General features: G+C 31.9%; 3 protein-coding genes across 16 annotated transcripts; 2 read left to right on the top strand and 1 right to left on the bottom strand.

Annotated features, from left to right (window-relative positions):
* The first annotated feature begins 3,726 nt into the window (after nucleotides 1–3,726).
* On the top strand, nucleotides 3,727–13,953 carry LOC123009210 (cyclic AMP-responsive element-binding protein 1). Of its 14 annotated transcripts, none has more exons than XM_044405446.1 (7): nucleotides 3,727–3,848; nucleotides 9,137–9,233; nucleotides 9,396–9,557; nucleotides 9,607–9,733; nucleotides 12,133–12,204; nucleotides 12,462–12,590; nucleotides 12,658–13,953. In XM_044405446.1, the coding sequence occupies exons 2-7, from the start codon at nucleotides 9,156–9,158 to the stop codon at nucleotides 12,897–12,899; spliced, it is 810 nt and encodes a 269-aa protein (XP_044261381.1). In that variant the 5' UTR covers nucleotides 3,727–3,848; nucleotides 9,137–9,155; the 3' UTR covers nucleotides 12,900–13,953. The 14 variants fall into 14 exon arrangements, with proteins under 14 accessions (XP_044261381.1, XP_044261312.1, XP_044261412.1 ...); XM_044405377.1 differs by having other exon boundaries at nucleotides 9,137–9,317; XM_044405477.1 differs by lacking the exon at nucleotides 3,727–3,848 and adding an exon at nucleotides 3,858–3,990 and having other exon boundaries at nucleotides 9,396–9,551; nucleotides 12,670–13,953.
* Nucleotides 13,934–15,582, bottom strand: LOC123009204 (lanC-like protein 2). Its single transcript, XM_044405356.1, has 7 exons — nucleotides 15,415–15,582; nucleotides 15,198–15,362; nucleotides 15,008–15,147; nucleotides 14,816–14,963; nucleotides 14,443–14,766; nucleotides 14,249–14,395; nucleotides 13,934–14,197 (listed from the first exon to the last, which is right to left on the bottom strand). Exons 1-7 carry the CDS (start codon nucleotides 15,493–15,495, stop codon nucleotides 14,015–14,017), a joined length of 1,188 nt encoding a protein of 395 aa, XP_044261291.1. The 5' UTR covers nucleotides 15,496–15,582; the 3' UTR covers nucleotides 13,934–14,014.
* A 220-nt stretch (nucleotides 15,583–15,802) lies between these two features.
* LOC123010560 (late secretory pathway protein AVL9 homolog) lies at nucleotides 15,803–19,493 on the top strand. Its single transcript, XM_044407563.1, has 6 exons — nucleotides 15,803–15,948; nucleotides 16,004–16,201; nucleotides 16,253–16,478; nucleotides 16,528–17,454; nucleotides 17,503–17,674; nucleotides 17,729–19,493. The coding sequence occupies exons 1-6, from the start codon at nucleotides 15,880–15,882 to the stop codon at nucleotides 18,075–18,077; spliced, it is 1,941 nt and encodes a 646-aa protein (XP_044263498.1). The 5' UTR covers nucleotides 15,803–15,879; the 3' UTR covers nucleotides 18,078–19,493.
* The last annotated feature ends 1,265 nt before the right edge of the window (nucleotides 19,494–20,758 follow it).

Here is a 20,758-nt window from a genome sequence, read left to right as displayed (position 1 = left end):
ACAAATGTCCAAATGATATTCGCCTCTTAAACAGGCTATATGTGATCTAATCAAAAACGTTTAGTGTTTGGGAAGATAGTTTGTGTTACTCATTCGTGACATCAAGAGGAACCTACAGAGTAAAAAAAATGATAACCATATAATTACTGCATATCTAAATCAAGTTGGACGCAATATGCCATTTTTATTAAATATAAATTGAAACTACAACTTCTTCAATACCAAAAATTGAACCAAAAATCAAAAATATTTAAAATTTGTGAACAAGCTATAGTATTCATATACATACCAGGTGAATAAAAAGTATGGAACCAAACGTTTTTTGCTTAAACTATTTATTTTTTGAAAAAACTAATTGATGAGTGATAAAGTACTATAAAAATGTGATGATTTAACAAGAATAAAATTTTTCGAAATTTCCTTTTGTTTTTGAGTTCTACAAAAAAAAATATTTTTTTAAATGGCAACCCACTATAAAATCATTTTCCTCATAAAAGCTATACTCTAAGGATTACAACTATCTGCTTTATATTTAATTTTATCAAAAAAAAATTTTTTCACATAAATTGCAATTTTGACAAAAAAATAGCGCATAACTCAAAAACAAAACAAAATTTTGTTCTGAAAATACGATCAGATTTTTTATATTACTTTAATTTATATTAATTATTATTTTCTGGAGGCAAATGATTAAAAATAAAACCGCTTGGTTCCATACTTTATATTCACCCTGTATAAGTTATTATTCACTCAGATGATTACATAACTCAAATTCCGCTCTTTTTCTAAATTTTATCTTTGCAAATAATGGCCATCATTACATGCTCCTTAAATACCATATGATCTAAAAATGTATCCTCTAGAAAGTTGTGAATTGTGAATGTATAGAAAGAAACAAAGTCATATTATTGCCTTCTATAGAATAAATTTTCTCAATCATAATATGGTAATATATCGTATGTGGGCATATTTATTCTATAGAATAAATTTTCTCAATCATGGTATGGTAATGTATCGGATGTGGGCAAGATACAGATGAAAAGGAAATTAAAAAAATATGAATTTTAAAATGTAGGCAACTTAGAAGGTATCAAGATATTAAGTATTAATAAAATTACCTCACTATAAAAAACAGAATTTTCACATTTTACATAACCTTGCTCGTACCAATCACAGTCCAAGAAAGTACGACTTTTCATTATTCTTATTCAGAAAAAAGAAAAGTTAATTTTTTTCTTGTTTTTGGACTTTTTCTCTGCTTTTTAGCATTGGCGGTTTTATTTATTTAACAGCTCTATATCACTTTGACAGTTAATTCATTCAAAGTCCAAAATCAAGACAAAAATAAACTTTTCTTTGTTCTTTCTACTGAGTCAGAATAATAAAGTTTTAATTACAGATTTGACCGTTTCAGGTGAAGCAAAAAATTTTCCTCTTATAAACCCAATCCGGGAACATACTATAGAATACAATATAAAAAAAGCGATAAGAGGAGGCCATGAATTAAAAAAATATTGCTCACAACGTCTTTTATTCATGACCTCAACTTGTCGTTTTTTTTAATCATGTCACAAAAGAGGTCAAATTTTTGGTATTGCGTAAAGAGTTGTGTATTATTATAAGTCCAGGATGGTCGTATTGTATTAATTAAAGATGAGAAAAGTAATGCATTATCACAGTGAGATTAAAAAGAGATTTGGAGAAAACACAACTGGTAAATAATGGGCTGACACAGCATTACCATGTCATAAAATTTGATTTTCAACCATACTTATCTGCTCCGCCCATTGGTTTTCTTAACAGCAAATAAAATGTCTCCAACGCGGTTAGATTTCAATTGAAAATTTTTATAAATTTTTGATTTTTTATATTTTGACAGTTAGGCTGACAGTTTTATAAAATGTTTTGGAAAATTTAATTATTATAAAATTGGGGGAAAGTGATGATGACAGTGATTTTGGCATTAATTTTAAAGATTTAGATTAGGTAAATTTTAATTTCGATTTGTTTTTAATTTCGCTTTTTGTACATCATAATTATTAAATTATACTTTAACTGTGATTGGTTATTTAATGTTAGTGGGACAAACCAAATGTTATAACGGCGCTACTATACCGGGTGTCCGGTCTCAAACTTGAACATAATAAGGAAATAATGTTGAATGCGATTTTTAAGTAACGGGTGTTAAAGCTAAAGTTGATTGTGAACAAACCATCGTATTGAAAGTTATTATTAATCTGACATTTGACACCTTGCTAGGCGTATTAAAAATTGTGATCCGTTCACAAAACATTCATATCACCGTCAACTATGACGCCAAATTTTTTGTTTATTTTGCTTTTTCTTTCTTTATTTTGCCAATTTCTTTGATAATAAAATATGCAGGTATGTATCTAAGTAATTAAGAATTTAATTGGTTTTTATTAAAAGCAACAAAGAGCATTAAGTAATAAAAAAACACATACGTATTTATGCATTGAAGTAATTATTCATACACTGGCAGACACGGAATTTTGGACATCAAATTTATGATAGGTAGTTCAAAATATGTCAATGTAAGCCACGCTTTATTGTCATTATGATTGACGTTTAAAACTAAAATTTGAAAGTTTTAGTTGAAATTTATTTTTGCCGTCGATTTTCCAAAACAATAATGTCAGCAATACGTGTTTTTATATAAGATTAATAAAGGATTTTGATTTGTTGTCATTTTTTCTCTCGCTCTCAGGATAAAAATTACAAAAACCGAAAGTGAGGTTAGTTGCCTAAGGCCCGTTTTACATTTTTATGTCAGTCGAGCGACAAATCGTCCAAAATTCCGTGTCCGCCAGTGTATAAAATAAATTGTAAGAAAACTTTGACGTTTTTGACAGTAATATTACCTATTTCACGTATTGATAAAATTTAAAATTGTATTTTAAAATAAAAATACCATTTTGATTCTTACCTTTGGAATCATTTGACACGAAATAATTTTATCTTTCGATAGGTACCAACACCTTACTTCTAGGTCGTATAGCCGAGCAGGAATCAGCAAAAATAAACAATACAATGTTAAATCCCTATGTTCACGATTGAGACCGGACACTCGGTATATAGGTACATATATTTTTTTAGCTTTTGAAAAATTTCTTGTGAATAAATGGAAATTACGAGAATAATACCTAAATCATAAAAGCCAACTCGTAATTACTTAAAATGTCAACCTGACTAGTCGACATGGATAAATACTGTAAAATGAGATAATAAGAAAATACTTAGACCAGTTTTGTACTTATTATTCAACTATTTTAACTGCTTCAAGTAGGAGAGATTCATTGTTTTGTTTCACCACTGAAAATGTGATGGAAAACGGTGATAAGAATAATTCAACTAGGAAAAGAGTGCAAAGAATAAAAATTAATGAAACCTTCCTCATATTGCGTCATTGGCGAAAACCATGGAAAAATTTCCAAACGATTCCAATCGTCTTGGAAAATTTTCAAATCAGCTGATGAAAATAGCTCTTTGGCGTGCTTATCACAGACTTGCAAATGATCAAAATGCCTTTGAATCAGGAAATGTCTAAATGCTTTTCCCCTTGTACAAGCATTATAGAAAAGCCAAGATTTTCACCGAGCTTCTCCACACATGGGTCAAGGCATGGAGGCCGCCAAAAGGAGGGCGAGAAGTGGAGTGCGGTGCGAGAGGAGGCTGCAAGCGCGCTCTCGGGCGCCATTGCTGTGACGCGCACTTGTGTTCTGTTCTCGTCCAGTGACGACCGCCCAGAAATTTTGACGTGGTTACTACGTATAGCCCGCTTACCCACTCCGATCGCTTCAAACTCGGTGACGACGAATACGTAACTGGTAAGTACCCAGCTGAAGAATAATAACACCGTGCCGACGTGGTCCAGACATCCCTTCGAAGGTGGTGATTCGAGTATAGCCAGTGTTTTGTGCGGACGTTTTTAAAATGTCGACAAGGTGTTTTGCGAGTTTATTGGAAAAGGTATTGAATATGGCGTCATATTGCTCGTTCTACTCGCGTTTGTTTTAATTTTAGAAATATACGCACACGGACACACTTTTTGCGTTCAACGTTTTTCGACATTTTTTGACGGTGTTGCTGTCAAAACGTTCTGTTGTGTTCAAGGCTTGCTGTGATTTGCTTAGTCATGATTAAATAGCTCACTTTGATTTTGAACTATTATTGGGGTTAGGATCAAACAATGTCAAATTTGACGTTTCTACAGACGCATCAACATTTTTTATGGCTTCATAACCATCGCAAACGTTTCATAACATCGCTGAGCCCAACCGATTTCATTACTGATGGCTAATATTTACACGAAATTTACAAGCGATGCTAATTCGCAACACTATTTTGCTTACATAATAACAGTTCCTGTTTTCCAACATTTTTAAAAATATAACGCAGTTTTTTGCAAACTTACGAACTATTAGTGTACCCCAATCAATCAGCATGACCTGCAACCAACAATACTCGAACCGCATCGAGTATAGATCTCAAACACCTGTAATAATTTATGAATAACAATATTTATTAATAATAATTTATACAACACCTACATCAAATCTTAAAATAAAAGTATTTTTATAGTTTACTTTTTATTTAAATTTTTTTAAATATTTGTCAAACATGTGAATAACTTTATTGTCAAACATAGTTTGTTTAAAAATATCTGTTTAAATTGGCAATCCTGAATTTTATTTTAAAATGGTACAACTACAGATTTGTCAAGAAGAAATTACCACTTAGGATTTCAACTTTTAGGAAAATTACGTTTTTCATGTTGTTTGTAACTAGCATTTTCAGAAGTAATTTTAATGCTTAGGGTTGGTTACCCCTTGTAGTTGACGGTTGACGTTTTCTGTCAATTCTGTCAACTATCAATTGATTATCCATACAAGCTGACAGGTGACTTAACCTAAATTTTGACACTGGTTACGATATATTTTGTTTGTCACCAAAAACCAACCTACCCAAATTTATGGAAACCTATTCACGAATATCCCTAAATCTTAGGGAGTAATTTCTTGTTGACACGACAATAGAGTATCATTGCAGATAAAAAAAAATGGGGAAGCAATGTCATTAAATGTGAAGGTAGTTGTCAGTGATTTCCCTTACATTTTGACGTTTTGGAGGTTTTGAAAAGTCAAATTTGACGTTAAAGCCTGCTTTGCAGTGAATTTTGTAAAAGTATAAAAATGTAGTCTTATTTTTTAAATGGTATACTCTTGGTTGTTGACAGCTTTACATACACTGTCATCATCAATTGACGCTCTAGATTTCATTATCTAATTTACTTACTTAAATTTTAACAACAGTGAATCTAATGTCAAAGATCGTTAGAAACTAACAACCGCAAATATACAACAATAGATGTATTTTTTATCATCTAGACGATAAAATTTCATTTTAACATGGAGAAAAGAGTAGATAAAGTTAAATTTTAACATAGAGGATTGAATAAAAGATCTTTATCCTATATTTTACACTTTAACTACTTGAAATGCGTTGAAAAAACAAAAATTTTGATATTTAGAATTTGAATTGAGTTTGTTTTTATATTATTATTTATGTTGAATTTTATATACAGGCTGATTGAAAAGTGTCGGGCCAACTCTCCATTGGTGATAGAAGACTTTCAACTAAGCATAAAAATGAATACCTGTTTTTTTTTTCAAGCCTTTTATTTTGAGAAAAAACAGAACTGTTAATTTTCATATTACATATTGTCATGTAGATATTTTACCTCTTCTGTTTAATTTATTGTTGAATTTGCTAGTTTGTTAAATGTTTTATTCACAATCACTAATGTAATATGCCGATTACTAACCTTTTAAAGGTTGGGAAACACTTCATTAAATCTCATGAGGAGTAATAATATTACTTCTCCTGGGCGGTAATATGCAGGATAGCCAACCCTAAAATTACAAAAATATCGGGAATTTTTTCTTTCAAATTGTCAAGTTACACATAATATTTTGCTAAATTAGTATTCATTTGCTTTTGTAGCAGTTTCTCTTACTGCCCCATTTCGAGGATTTTAAGTCAGATTCACACGTATTATTTCAATATTTTCTTTGACATTTCTGAAATGTCAAAAATCAAACGCCATTTGGATGGCCTACCAGGTTTGGACCTTAACTTTGTTATAATTTTATTTTGCTCAAATTTTTGACTGAAAATAATGTGATTGTGAATAAAATAGCATACAAACCTCGGTGGTAATGGCATATTACCCCTTGTGCTTTATCCGATCTCGAGGCTAGCGCCTCTCGATCGTATACATAAGCACTCGGGGTAATGCCATATTTACCACCTCGCTTGTACTATTGTACGCCATAAGACACAAATCGTTAATTTTTTCAATAGGCATCTATTTAATGTTGCAAGATCTGTCGTTTCCGTTAACTAAAGTCACGACTACATGATTTGAACGGCCAAAAACTTAAACCAAAGATCTAACCTTCGAAGATCTTATATCTCGTGAAAAAAGACAAACAATTTTTTGCCATGTGAATTTTTATATCAATGGTATGTTCTTTATCACCACCCAAGAGATATTTCAATACATTTGAATCAGTCTGTATAGTCAAATTTATGATTCCAGCAACTTGGAGTTGTAATAAATCTAGGGCAAAGAACCTAAAACCCAAATAATTGAAGAAAATTTACGACCGACCACGACAGTCCCCTCGGCCAGTCTGAAAACCAGGGCCGGAATATGTAAAATTGTGTGATCTGAAATCAAGTGAAACTGAAATCAAGTGAAAATAGCTTTGAATACCTAATAAATAAACAATGCCCAATTCTATAGGTTTTAACCAAATAAAAAACATATTCTACAAATAATAAAATAACAATGTGAAAAGAAATAAAAAAGAATTGTTTACTACTAATCGCGTTTGTTATTTACGTATCGGCCGAGTGTCGTTCAGTACTTTTCGTGCTACTAAAACTTTTGACAAAATTATTCATAATGTCAAATTTGATGCAAGTAGTCTTTCGACTGTACTATAGCAATATGCGTAACAACGTCTTATAGTGGCCTAAGCTGTTATCGTTGCTATAACAAGCAAAAATATGTATTCTTAAAAACAAACAAAAACTAATTGGTTTTTTCAGTTTTAGCAAAAAAACTCGATTGGTTTTATACTTTTTCAGTAAAGTGAACGAAATAGTACGTAAATCAGTAGTTCCCAACTTTTAAAATGCAGCGGAACACTGACGCAAAAGTATGATGTGTCGTGGACCCCTTTATGAAAAATACATCTAATTATAAATAAATAGGTGATTGGTTGTTGAATACGTGTTATAATAATGGCATATTTTATGAGAATTTTTTTTATGAGACTTTGATGTCTCAAGGGACTACCGGTTGGGAATCACTGCCATAAAGAAATGCGCACTCTTGTTTAGCCTGTATCAAACAATACACCAAATTACTTTTAGTAATTTTAGTATGTTAGCTAAATACATTTTATGCACAGGTTTCTTTGGTTCCATTTTAAATTCGTTTAAGATTAAAATTGTACAAGAAGTTTAGAAAATATGTCAATTTTTTACATTACTACATTCGAGGGAATAAAGGAGAAAAAATCTTTTTTATTTAGTTTTACAAAAACGGGACTGGTTTCGTTTGTCCTCTTATCTCAAATACCTACTTTAAAATTTGCAGTAGACCGGCCATCCACAAAGCGATTGAGGGTTGCATAAAAATATATTGACAGGCAATATGATCATTATTTATCTGCCCAAAAATAGTGGTTAATACACTGGCGGATACGGAATTTTGGACGATTTGTCAGTCGATTGACATAAAAATGTAAAACGGGCCTCAGGCAACTAACCTCACTTACGGTTTTGTAATTTTTATCTTGATAGCTAGAGAAAAAAATGACAACAAATCAAATTAATTGACTAAACTTATATTAAAACACGTATTACTGGCATTATTATTTCGGAACATCGACACCAAAAATAAATTTCAACTAAAACTTTCAAATTTTAGTTTCAAACTGACATAAATTTGATGTCCAGAATTCCGTGTCCGCCACCGTACATAGTTGACAGAGTTCTAGAAATTACTTAGGAGTATTATTTAGTTCAATGACACAATTAAATTCATGTTATTCATTTCTAATCATGTTTATGCAAAAATTATAATATTTTTAAAGATAACAAATAGCATCATTGTACACAGAATTATTTCGGGAATATATTTTTTTATTTTTTCTAGTTTTTAAGTGGAATAATACAGTGAGTATGTTATAATAATACCATTTCACCTACTATGTGAATAATTAAAAAGGCAAAATACCTTAACAAATTTAAATTGTAAATAAAGTTCTCCATCCATAGTGAAATTGACTAATATTGTTATTGGGTAACCCCCTTTTTTAAATGTAAAACCTTTGCATACTGTTTTTGATTATCCAGATTTTTTTAATATTTCATGAGCGTTGTACATATTTTCAGAACAAATATTATTTGTTTTACATACGTACAAATTAAAGGTTTCCGTTATTTCTAATTATTCATTAAGAAAGGACACTCCTTTACACACGTAGAGGTTCCTGGTATACAAAAAAAAACTATTACATAAAGTTAATCCTATGCAAAATAAGTTATAATTAATTTCTTCAAAAACGTTTTGGACTGTAAAAAAAAAACAAAAATTCGAACGCAAAACTACTCCAATTTTTATGTATTTTAGCAAATTTATGTAATAATACTTTTGATTGGTTGGTCGCACGTACTTGACGGTTCACTTATTGTTAAAATAAACAGCTCGATTGTTGATTGTTTAAAGTGCTGTTCGTTATCATTATGACCTGTTTTGGTATTAAACAGGTTATAATAATTAAAAAAGTCAATATTTGAAAGCTCACGTATATAATGCAGGGTGGTAATTTTTAAAATAGGTTGTTACGTCACGCAAATATCACACGATTGTAGTATCCTGTTGAAAGTTTGTCCAAAACACTCGATTTGTTTAAAACAAGTTCTATGTTCGATTTCAATAATGACGTCACAAGTTTATTAATAAATGTAATCACGTTTGGTGCTCGCCATGTGATGATGGTGTTATTTTCGTAAATTTGACTCAGTGTGTTGTTTCCAGGTGCTTTTGTACTTAGGCAATGGAAGGGATAGTGGAAGAGAATGGTGCAGTTGATCCGCTGGCCCCATCGCCGGACCCGCAATCACCGATCGCCTCGGTAGGGGTCTCAAACTCCCAGTCCCATCTGATGACAGCTACTAACATTGTCCAACTAACTTTGCCTACACAAACCCAAGCACAGGTAGGGGTTTTCCTACCCCTCCGTGCATGATCCTAGATTTAAATCGCCAAAAACGACATGTGTTCAAATTAATTACAGGTACAAAGTGTCATTCAGCCCAACCAGCAATCCGTGATTCAAACGGCAGCCAATATACAGCCTATGCTCAGCAAAGGCAACGTCATACTCGTCAGTAAACCGAATTCAGTGATACAGACCACGCAAGGGAGTCTCAGTGGACTGCAAACATTGCAAGTGAAGGTGGGTGCTTTGTGGTTGTGCGAGGTTAATTATTACTGAAAAATTTTAGGTTGTTGAAACGGGAAGTGAAGACAGTTTCTCGGAAGAGGAATCGCCCAAAAAAAGGAGAGACTTGTTAACGAGAAGGCCGTCTTATCGAAAAATTCTCAACGATCTTGGCGGGGGTGAGATAGCTGGTATGTTATTTTATTGCATGTCTTGGGAGCCTCTTGATGTTTTGGAGATTTTAACACTTCTTTTAGTTCAGTTCATATTCAGTAACTAGTAAAAGGACATATTTGTTTTAAGTCCGAGGTATTTTTTTATTTTTGTTATTTTGCATGCGCCTTCTGACCTGTTATGTTACATATTCTGTATGGAATGATTATTTACCATTAGAATAATTGGGATTTTGGTCAAACATTCAGAAATGTCTTGATTTGTTTTAAAATAAAAAGTTAGGATAAACTCCTCCCAAAATTCCTTCAAAACCATTACTACTATCAAACAGAATTATATTACAGTTAAATAACATCTATAGAATTAATTTAAAACCAGTTGTGTTAATGTTTCCTAAAATCATTTTAGCAAAAATTACGAGTAGGTAGTATTAAAGAAGTTTTTTCATATGATGGAAGTCAACTAAGATCCATTGTGGGTTAAAATAATGTAATAAAGCACAACTTAATGAAATCGAAGAAAACTATTAAGTCATGTTTTAGAAAACCGAAAACAATTTTAAAAACAAGTTTCTTGGCTATAGGACTTGCAAATAGATATAAATAATATCTAGTCTTGATTCTATTTTGTGTTTTGTTTATTAATTTTGATAGGCGTAGGCCGTAAAATAATTTTATTAGCGAAAACAGTACACTAAGGTCAAAAATGGCTTTTGGTTTAAAAAAATCAAACGATTTTATTACCACTAGACCACTAAACTAAACTAGAGTTATTGCCGTAAATCAATATGAACTAGCTTCAAGATATTTTTGTATTACACCTGTTTGCCTAACATTGAATGTTAAAAATATCTCAATATTTAACCATTTAAAACTTACATTATTGGACTATTTCCCTCACAAAATTTAAGCCAAGCAAATCTTTCAATTTTCTAAGATTCATCCAATCAGATTCAAATTACGTGATAATTCAGCACGTGTGCAAATTATCGATAATTTGTCCATGTGCTAAGTTACCACGAATCTGATTGGATTTTTTTTTTAACTTCTCATAATGAAAATATTGTTTTTGTAAATTTTGTTTGGGAAATAATCTGCAAAATACCCCTTGTGCATGCCAAATTGATGCTATTTTGTCTCGTGCACTAGACAAAATTATCGACAATTTGGCATGCACTCAGGATATTAGGTACTATTGAAAATTAAGAACTCTTGTTTTCTATATTTTTTTACAATTGATTGAATTGTTAATTTGTTCTTCGAAATGCTTATTCTGGATTTTTTTTTTTCATTTTTGTTAAACTAACTCGTTCTCTATTACGAGTACTACAATACAGGACGATTCAGATAAGATAATGAGCCTGACGATCTGGCGATGCAACCCAAAAAATAAATTTCATTTACGCCTTTGATTCAGTTTAATTAGGATTTGCAAGATGAATCCAAGTTATCATCTTATGTCACTCTGACATCAACGCAGAGAACGACCATTAATGCCATTTTGTTCTCGCGGAATGATAAAGAAATTAGAAAGTCTTTTCGGTGTAAATCCAACACAAAATGTATGAAAAAATGAAACATTAAAGGTACGCAAACAGTTTTTTTATTAATTATAAATTGTTTGTCAAAACACTGTCAGAGCAACATAAGATAACTTGGATTGCAAATGCAAATCGTAATTAAAATTAGATCAAGACGTAAATGAAATTTGTTTTTTGGGTTGCATCGCCAGAACGTCGGGCTCATTATCTCATTATCTGAATCACCCTGTATGTATGTTGCAACAAATGTTATCTGTGACAGAGAAGTCAATAATTACGTGAGTTTTTTCTAGATTTCATTATTTCTTCTCTGTTCTATTATCAATTTTCACACCCTGTTATTATTTAAAAAAAGTAAATCCGAAGACTGGTAAACACTTTTTTCCGGGTGTACATACTGCAAAGATTTAAAAATAAAAAGAAATAGTTCAAACAAAATTCTTTATTACATAAAAAATCGTTTTTTTTTCTTCTAAATTTAGTGCCTTTATCACAGTAAGTAATAAGTGAATCTGACCAAAAATTACCCAAATTGTTCTAAAAATAATCATTTCATACCTTTCAATGTTTTTCTGATTTCTGATTATGCATGAATAGCCTTTTTCATTTTATGGTTTATTAAAATGGCAAAATAATGTATCAGTGGGTATTGGTTTTATAAACGGTCATAAATTTTTGAATTACTGATATTTTATGTTGCCATTAAATCTTTTATTTTGTACGCAACGTAAGATCCGATCTTTCGAATTTTATTTGAATTTGCATGCATGGGCTAAAAGGATATTTTTTTGGATTCTGTATCTTAAGTAAAAATGGGCATTTCAAAATTGTGCAATGATACGGTGACAAGTAGTAATAAGACGATGGTGTTCACAGAAACCAAGGTTGAACAAATTTCCTCAGAAGCCGACAGTGAGTTGTCCTCACACTCTATACCATACCATACAGGTTAGTTTTGATGAGAAAAAAAAATAAGCACCTAACTCCATCCAGATTAGCCCAAGCACTTTAGTCCACTAACAATCCCTAAAAGTGTATAGATCCACATTTCAGATCATTCAATATAGTTAGTATTCTGTACACTTTTAATTAGCATGCATTTTTCAGTGCTGTAATTTTCATTCATGATACATCAAATAACAAATTGGTCCGGAATGTTTGTCTCATTTTAAAAACATATCCGTCTAGAATTTTCTTTGTTTCAGTGTTGCCTGGTGCAATTCAAATATCGGGAGGTAAAGGAGCTCAGGGAATTCACACTCTAACCATGACAAATTCAACGGCAGGTGGCGCGATTGTGCAATATGCTCAAGGGCAGGAATTCTTCGTGCCTGGTGAGTAAAACTCGTTTCGATAAGCTTAACCGAGAGTACTAACCTGAGAATTGCGGTGTAAAATTAGGAAGTGTTGCAGTGGTGGCACAAGGAGCCAACATAAGTGGGGGTAACGGCGAAGATCAAGACAGAAAACGTGAAATGCGGCTGCTGAAAAACAGAGAAGCCGCGAGAGAATGTCGAAGAAAGAAGAAGGAGTACATCAAGTGCCTAGAAAATAGAGTAGCGGTTTTGGAAAATCAAAACAAAGCATTAATAGACGAGTTGAAATCTCTAAAAGAACTGTACTGTCAGCAGAAAACAGATTGAGATTGGTGTTTTGTTTTTTCGATGGTGTAGGACTATTTTGCCAAGGGAAACTGGTTGAGTAGTTTAGCATTGTGCTAATAAAGTGTCGATCAGTATGTAATTTAAAAAGAATTAGTGCAATTTGTTCATTTTTTTCGGTAATTGTACACCTGCTGGATTTATTTGCCTTTATTAAGTGTTACCTCGGCATGGTGTAAATAACTGATTTTTCAGGATTTTGTTGACCAAAGATTTCAAAAAAAACTTTACATTTGATGTTGGTTTATTAAAAAATATGATATCAAATATCTTGAATTGCATTTTACTTATTGATCTGTACAATATTCTAAGTTAAATATGTAAATATCGGAATTGTTATTTTTAATTAAAAGTTTATTTTCTTTTTAAGTACTCCAGTTATATACAACACTGATGTATATTATGTATCATATATAATATTGGACAGAAAAGGCTTGTGAAACAATTAATATATTTTATAAGAAGCCGATGTAAATATTTATAACAACTTGATGTATAAACTTTTATTTATTTTCAAGTGTCAAGACCTGATGGAGTGCCTTCTTAGGTTTAATTTGTAACAAACATAATATTTGGTAACATTACAATTTAATTATGTGCCATCAGTCTCTTCAGCTATTTTTTGTAATGTTACAAAATATTTAAAAGCAGAACATTCTTGGTCTAATAGGCTTATTGAATGTATATAAATGTATGTATGTAATATATTTTTACATATCGAATGAAAATATCTTAACTACTTTTGCACCCACAAGATCTAGATCTACTTCCTTTGACCTTATTGTTTTCCCCAGCTGATTTGCATAATGATGCTTTGTTGTTGAAAAGTATGGAATGTATTGACATGTAGTTATTTTGCATTGTTATTCCATATTTTAAATTCTGTTTGCTATTTTGGTAGATAAAATGTACATAAGATTATTAGATGTTAAAAGTACCATATGTCCAAAAATGGTGTGCTGTAATACCAACCAACATTTTTGACCATATAGTATTAGTTGAATGATTTATTGTAATAAAGTGGATATTTTATTTATTCGTATTTTGATTCAAAAAGTTAAACAAGAATTTTTTCTATACCATTACCACCACATTAATTACAGAGTGTATCCTGGAAATTTAGCTTCCAATGGCTTTTGAATATCCAAAAACAAGTACATAGGGCCTGACAATCCTTCAAATAAGGAAAGAGGACGATCAGGGGGGTGTTCTACGTGATTCTTATTATATATGAAACACCACTCTGCAAATTTAACAGCACGATATAAATGCTTTTCATCCTAGAACAATAAAAAGTAAAATACGGAAAACAAAATGAATTAATAAAATACTTCAGTGGTTTGATATAACTCCAAGAAACAATAAGCATTGCCTGAAACACCGTGACAAATACTGTATCCTTTTCTTAATAAGCCTCTAGCCCAAATTACATCGCCACAATCAAGAGCCAATTGTAAATATTTACAATCACCAAAAACCTAATAATTGAAGTTTTAAAAAGTTTAAATTCAAATAGGAAACCTACTTTATAAGCTGTAGTGAAAAGATACAAAAAGCCTGGTGCTCCATGACACCACTGAACATATTTATCATTATCCCTTCCCAAAGACGAAGGAAAATTACAACTTGGAAATCTCAAAGTGGCCAGGTAATCAACTGTAGGTTTAATTATTGCTTGTAGTTCATTTTCGGTTAAATATTCTTTGGCTTGTAGGAGCAAATAAAGAATCCCAGACACACCGTGTGCTGCTCCTAGATAATAACTTTCATGCCATTGGTACATCAGTGGACATTTAAATTTCCCAGCTTTTGCTTCATTTTTTCCACAAATTATGATTGTTTCAATTATCTACAAAACAAATTGAGAATATATTTGGTATATATTTCCAGTTTCATACTTTTCTGACAAAACTTTCATCAAATGGTGTGGGTGAGATATGTTTATTGACATATAAAATTGCAAAAAGAAAGCCTGCACGGCCATACAGATACTCGTTTGGTAAATCTGAGCTTGGATCAAAAACATCTTCTGATAAAGCTTTAATCCTAAACAAGTGGCATAATTTTTAGTTACACGAGTATAAACTTACTTTTCAATGCAGTCCAAGTAAGCTTTATCCTCCAATTTATAATTAATAATAGCACCTAGAGCAAGAGGTCCAGCATCCCCACACAAAAAAGTAGGTCTTCTTCCTCTTAGTCTATGTAATGATAGCAGTTGTAATGCTTCCTGTGATATATGTAATGAACAAAGAATGAAAAGTCAAAATAATATCCTACCTGCAGGATTTGTTTACTGTCAGGATCTTTTTTAAGTTTCAACAAAGCAATACCTGAAGTACCGGTGTACACAGAATAATCATTATATTCAAGATATTTAAAATGTGCTAAGGTATCGTGCCATTTCTTCTCCAAATCGCAAGACAATTTACAATCGCATTTAATCTGTAATTAAAAAGTTAACTAAAAATCTAGACTGAAAGTGCAAAAAGTTCACCGTCCCATTTTCAATTACACAACAAGCGGCTTCTGATGAATAGTCATCAAATGGGTTGTTGAAACATCGATCTTGCGACATTTTAACTTAAAAACACTTCAAAAAATTAATTTTGCTTGATATGTTATTATTTTAATGTTTGTTTACAAATGTGACAGGTGCGGCAAGTTAGGGATTTTGTTTGTTCTAAAAAAACGACTACTTTTTTAGAATAACAAAATAAAAATTAAAGGACCGGCTTCAACTACTGTCTTTAAAACAACATGTTTACAAAATAATGTTGTGAACATAAAACGTCGCTACTTTATTCTCCTGGATCAAAATATAAAATCAAAGATTTATGTTGGCGGCATTATGTTACTAAAATTTGCTGTCAGATTTCATAGATTCGTTGACATTTTGGTAAAATCGAAGTGTTCGTGTTGATAAATCGTAGTTTTGGATTAAAAATTGGGGTAAATAGTGATGGAGGCACAAGACGGACCCATATTATACGTTATAGTGGTAGGGTTTCACCACAAAAAGGGTTGTCAGGTATTTCAGTCAATACTCCGTTGTGCTTCATTAAATTCATTAATTACCTCTGTAGGTGGAATTCTCGTTTCCTCCTCTCGTGCCGGAATCGCCCAACGAGTGCCCCCCTGGATGGAAGTACTTGCCAACTCTTGCTTTACCGGATGGATCTCATAATTATGATGAAGATACTGTGTTTTTTCATTTGCCGAGTTTAAATAACCCAAAACAAACAATTTATGGTATTTCATGTTTTCGTCAGATTCCTATTGAAGTAACGTAAAATGGGAGTTTGGTGATTGTGAAATGAAGTTGTAATTTTTAGAAGATCAAAAATCGCACTTCTGATATGACCAGAGGGACTATTCAAAAATCGGTTTGTGTTTTAAGTAAGATACCACTTTATGGACAGATACAGGTGAAAATGTCACTTATAACACATGCGTATTTTGATGAAGGTGATTTTAGTAAAGTATCACTTTTAGAAGATACTTATCACCATTTGAATTCAGTTTTAACACAGAATGATTTTCAACAACAAATTTTTGTTGGTTTGTGTACTAAAATTTTGTTTTTTTTTCATCTAATTTACTATTTCAGGCTTGTCAGCCAGAGAATTTGTTTTGCATTGGAGGCACAAAGCAATATTATTGTTTAAATTGTTACTATTAGAAAGGAGACTTATTTTTTACAAGTCTCCAGTTCACCCCCTATGTTCAACAATTCTTACCTTGGCTTCCCTTTTCCCAGAAATGATTGAAAAAGGTATGGATCAATCAGCATGTATACGATTATCGCGTCCTATGTCACCAATGCCGGAATATTCTGACGATGATCAATCACCACATTCTAGTCCCTCTAAAACACAAATTGAAAATATCGATAGTACTAATCAAAACGTATCTAATGAAGAACTCAATAACAAAGAAGTGAATATTTTGGAGCATTGTGAGGATGAAGATGACAAAAACTCTTCACTTGGCATCACTGAAGTAGGAATCGAAATAACAGAAGCGTCACAACAAAACGAGACAAATTCAAATGGGAAAAATAACAGTCTGCAAAGAGACATCAGTTCAGACACTATCGCCGATTCTATGCACAATAATATGGCATATTTAGCTCATCTCAGCACATCCTCGTGTGGTTTTCCTTTATCGATATTTACCAAAGGCTATATGTGCCTTCCTTATTTGTCACTGCCATATTTAGATTTAGTTACTGATGTTAATGTTAGGGGATACGTTGTGGGGGCTACAAATATTTTATTTAAGCAAAAAAGTCAACTTTACGACGTTTTGGTGGACGTAGATGCAGCCAGGATTGAGTGCCAAGACTTGGAATTGAGAAAACAGTTGCATCTTACTACTGAAGATTTAAGATTTGCCGATTATATTGTTAAACATGTGTCTGAGGAAAGACATGATGTGTTTTTAGATGGGGTTGGTTGGGAGGGAGGGGACGAATGGATCAGGACTCAGTTTCGTATTTACTTGTTATGTTTGATGAGGACGTCACTCTCTCAAGGTTTATATTTACTGTATTTTATATTTGGTTTTGTAAAAACAATTTCAGATGGTTCTCGAGAAATTGAACATTTCAATACTAATTTTGTCACATCTTGGAGAGATACTCATAATTACAAAATATGGTTAAGTGGAATTAATCCTGGAATATTAGACGTAAATCCGGGACATCCTTTTGCTGGTCAACTTTCAGTGGCCGATATGAAGCTACGGTTAGCACAGTGAGCGTTCTGTTTTCTTTTCTTTTTATTTTAATTAATTTGTGATTATTTTAGTACTATGCAAAGTTCAGATAGTGGCAGAAAACTTAATCAAGCCATGGTATCAACCGGGAGAGCTGTCGCTACAACAAGTAAGGCTGTAGGAGGAGCCTTTTCTCAAGCGAAAGGAGTATTCTCTAATTGGTGGAGTAATTTATTAGTAAGCCCGGAGCCTGTGCAAAAAGCTCTTGAAGCCTTTCCAGATAATGATATGCAAGTAGAAAATTCCACAGAAAATGAAAACATTCCAAAAAATGTTAATTTAAGTAATGGTAATATAGAGAAAAATAATTTTTCTGATGACGGTTCAGAATGTACCTTACCAAATAATATTCATCAACCTGGAGAAGTACATACTGTTTAAACATGTAAATTTAGGCTGTTTTATTTATTGAATTATTGTGATCTTTTGTTACAATTACTATTAAGTCTAGAATTTTTCTATTTTCAAAATGTTTTTTATAAGATTACTCATTTATATGTATATACAGTGTATCCCCGAATAGGTCAAACCACAGCTTCCTTGATTTATGAAAGAAGTTTCCCTTCACCCGGCTGGTGGCATGCAAAAAGGGGGTTCTGACAGCGTACCATAGACATCATGGTTTAGTATGTTTACATAGCTTACTACGTTGTCTATACAGCGTACTCTAATGTGTCGCCATCTGTTAGTTTCTTCCGAAAACTTTCTTTGTTATTTGATATTTGAACCGTGGATTCGAGTTTTACTTTTCAAAAGATCATTATAGTGGTGTTGTGACGTGCGTATTTGATTATTAGCGGCACAAACGTAGTTAGATTACGTTTTTATACCGCTAAAACTAACGCCTTTTTACTTTCTACTGACAGCACATAACCTTATTAACTGTCAGAATCTTGTACCGTAATGTGGCTCCCTCTTGGAAGCAAAAAAAACGCAGTGAACTAATGAACGCGACCATCAGCCGGGTCAAGGGAAACTTTCGTCATTAATCAAGGAAGCTGTGGGTGAAGAAACGACTCTTGGGGTGCAGCCCTGCTTGGTTAAAGATTAATTTTTAACATAATCTTAGTTGTGAAAAATCAAATATGCCTTGCCTTAAAACAAAACCTATTCTTCTGTAATGTGCTTTTTGTGTGGCAAATACGACAAACAGTTATTAAGAAAAGTTGTTTACAATCAACATCAAGGCCCACGCACCAAATTTCAAACTCATTGGCCAACTATGATTTTTTCAATTTTTATTATTATTTTAACACTTCTTTTATTATGAATAAAACCGATTTACAGTTATATTATTAGTACTAAATAAATTTTTAACGTTTCCGTTAATAAAAAGCAATTATCTTGAAAAAAAAAGAAAAATCATAGTTGCCCAATGATTTTGAAATTTGGTAAATGTTGATTCTAAACAACTTTAACTGTTTGTTGTAGTTGCCACCTAAAAGGTACTTTATAGAAAAATAGTTTTTGTGAAAATTTTCAAGGCATACCTACCTGATTTTTCAAAACTAAAATTATGTTAGAAATTAATTTTTAATACGCAGAGCTGAACCCAAAAAGATAAAAATGTAAATAGAACTTTTTTTATCTTTTACAAGAGTCGTTTCACCCATCTGAGGACATACTTTTTAAAACGTGAAATAATTGCATTAGAATCAAAATATAAATTTAATGGATTTATGTACTTAAATACATGTTTTGTACAATTTTTTATTATTTATTTTATTGACATTTTATTACACATTTAATTTGGTTGTTACTTATTATTATTATACAAAATAAACGATATAAATTTTACTCTGTAGTTGTAATATTTTCCCGGCGAATCCACCATTTTTTTTTCGCTCACCTATACAACGGCTGTTTACATACAGGGTAATTCAGCTTAAATGACCCACCTGACCCCTCTTGGCAGACAACCCATAATACATTATGCACTTATTCCTTGATTCAAAATTAAATTTTCAAAATATCGAGAATCAAAGAATGTGTCGTCCAATGACAAGTAAATATTTCAAAGCGTCAAATGAAACGCAGACGACGTCTCAAAATTTCATAAATGCCAAGATATTTATTTACAAATAATGAAAAAACTGATATGATATTAACTTATGGTGCATTTGGTAAAAATGCTAGATTAGCCGCCGATTCATACGCTCGGCAATATCCAATATGTATTGTTGGTTGCGGCAAAAAAATTCGGAAATAACTCTCTCCTGAATACCCCGCCTCGTTTTTGAAGAATACTATGTTTCAAAAAAAAAATTATTTTCGAGTTTTGAAAAAAAAAAGGTTTTTTAATGGCAACCCACCATGACAAATTTTTTAATTAAAGATTATGATCTAAAAATGACCTAATGAAAAAAAATATTTTTTATCAAGTGTTTTTTTTTTAAATAAATTGTTAAAGTTGCTTTCCGAGCTCATTACGAAGATTTTAGGAACTTAACCGAACTAGTCGTTTCATGCATTTGGTCATATGTACAGTGGCGCACACGGAATTTTGGACATCAATTTAGGTCAGTTCAAAAAATGTCAATGTAAGCCACGTTTTAATGTTACTATGATTGATGTTTGAAACTAAAATTTGAATGTTTTAGTTGAAATTTATTTTTGGCGTCGATTTTCCGAAACAATAATGCCAGCAATACGTGTTTTTATACATACAGGTGTCCCAGAGCTCCGTATTTCTTCGATTACTCTGACAATAAAAAAGATAACGAAATGCGGTTTCTTTTGGGCGATAGACATTCATTTTTATGATCCAAAAATATTTTTGTCATTATAGGTAATTCCTACATAGGGTGGCGCAACAAAGTTATATTTTTTCTTATAGAACACGCACTATATTATAACTATAATATTTTTGGATCAAAGAAAAATGAATGTCTATGGTCTAAAAAACTTCTTCTGTTAGAGTAATTGAAGAAATACGGAGCTCTGGGACAGCCTGTATAAGTTGAATAAATTATTTTGATTTGTTGTCATTTTTTCTCTAACAGGATAAAAATTACAAAAACCAAAAGTGAGGTTAGTTGCCTACGACCCGTTTGACAGTTTTA

This window comes from Tribolium madens, unplaced genomic scaffold, assembly GCF_015345945.1.
Source record: "Tribolium madens isolate multiple individuals breed KSU strain unplaced genomic scaffold, Tmad_KSU_1.1 Scaffold_19;HRSCAF=116;Tcas5.2_LG9, whole genome shotgun sequence".
In the NCBI taxonomy this organism is placed as follows: domain Eukaryota; kingdom Metazoa; phylum Arthropoda; class Insecta; order Coleoptera; family Tenebrionidae; genus Tribolium; species Tribolium madens.
Note: the sequence above shows the minus strand (reverse complement) of the source record. Positions and strands in the feature narration are given on the sequence as shown.